The sequence below is a fragment of the Penaeus monodon genome, chromosome 15 (genome assembly GCF_015228065.2).
Source record: "Penaeus monodon isolate SGIC_2016 chromosome 15, NSTDA_Pmon_1, whole genome shotgun sequence".
Classification (NCBI taxonomy): Eukaryota; Metazoa; Arthropoda; class Malacostraca; order Decapoda; family Penaeidae; genus Penaeus; species Penaeus monodon.
The window spans coordinates 28,882,125-28,883,476 of record NC_051400.1 but is presented as its reverse complement, the minus strand read 5'-3'; the positions used below and the strand labels follow the sequence as shown (position 1 = coordinate 28,883,476).

General features: G+C 43.0%; 1 protein-coding gene across 2 annotated transcripts in view; it reads left to right on the top strand.

Moving 5' to 3' along the window:
• Positions 1-1,346, top strand: part of LOC119581919 — a 2,380-nt gene extending 1,034 nt beyond the window's left edge. For both annotated transcript variants that reach the window (XM_037930092.1, XM_037930093.1), the window contains one exon: positions 125-1,346. In XM_037930092.1, the coding sequence (XP_037786020.1) occupies positions 125-649 (525 nt within the window). In that variant the 3' untranslated portion in view covers positions 650-1,346. The remainder of the gene's footprint in view (positions 1-124) is intronic.
• The last annotated feature ends 6 nt before the right edge of the window (positions 1,347-1,352 follow it).

Below are 1,352 nucleotides of genomic sequence, written 5' to 3'. Positions count from 1 at the left end.
AGATATTTCATAACTAGCGCCAATAGGAACTTCTGTTCTATTTGAGTACAAAATGCACATAATTACATAATTCTTAAAAGCCTTTTAAAATAGTTTTGTTACTATTACTGTCATTCCCCCGAAGGATGTAAGCGTAGGACAACCCTCGTCGGAGTCCTACGAGGAAGCCATCGAACTGAGATCCCGCAACGCTTCCGAAACCTCGACTTACTGCAAGAACACCCACGCTTCAGGAGACAGGACCCACGAGGGCTCCGGCGGCGGGATGGCCGTGGAGATCCTCATCAACATCCACGACGAGAGCTGCGGCTACAGGCGAGGATCGAGCGCCGATAACGACAAGGACGCGCAGCCGCTGCCCGTGAACAACGGCCCCATCCTGTCGCAGGGGGGCCAGCCCAACGGGAGGACGAAGGAGAAGCACCTTACGTTCTCCGAGTCCACCGAGCAGCTCCTGAGCGCCAAGACCTCCCCGATCAAAGAAAACGGGTTGGTGGAGACAGGAAAGGCAGCGAAGGGGGACGGTGGGAAATCGGTCGTGTGCGTGAACGTAAACAAAAGCAGTTTAAAGGCGACTACTCCTCTGCAGGTGGACTCGGTTGTGGCGAAAAAATTAGTTAAGGGCAAGGACCAAGAGACAATGCTTTGAAATGGAAAGAACACCAAAGCAGATACGACTCGCTTTCATTTACATAAAGGACAACGATCACCTCATGGGCGGAGGTCCTTAGTGCAATATTTTTTATAAGGCTGAGTGAGAATGAAACCGATGATATTAAGAATCATAAGGAACATTACAAAAAACCGATAATCTTACATAGAATTTCAGTATGTACCTACTGATTACGTAATTATTTTTATCTAATTTCGAGTGTTCTTATATAATTTGGCTCCCTTTGCATCTCTTCCTAGGTGAAGGGGTCCATTTTATATTGTTGTGATATCTTAAAACCAAAGGCTAGTTTTTGAAATACATAGCTTCCTCATATGAGGAATATTGCATAACAAAGCAATTCATGTAAACCGACTCAAAAAGTGAAATTTAAGTAACAAATAAGTGAACATAATTTTGGGCAGAACCAGCACTAAGGATGATCAGTATAAGAATTTCATTATTCACCCAGGAATTACCTAATTGTTCAATTCAATTTCGTAGGTTGTATTATCAATATCATTGTGTTCATTAGTTCACTTGTAGTCAGTGGAAGAGTCCGTTTCAAGCTGTCATGACTATTCAGAACCGCAGACAGTCCAAGTTCTTTAAATAATCATATTTTCTTAACACAAGGTGTTTTATATTACAGAAAATGGGCATTGCTAATGTCTTTCGTTTGTATGAGCAAAGTGTTCAG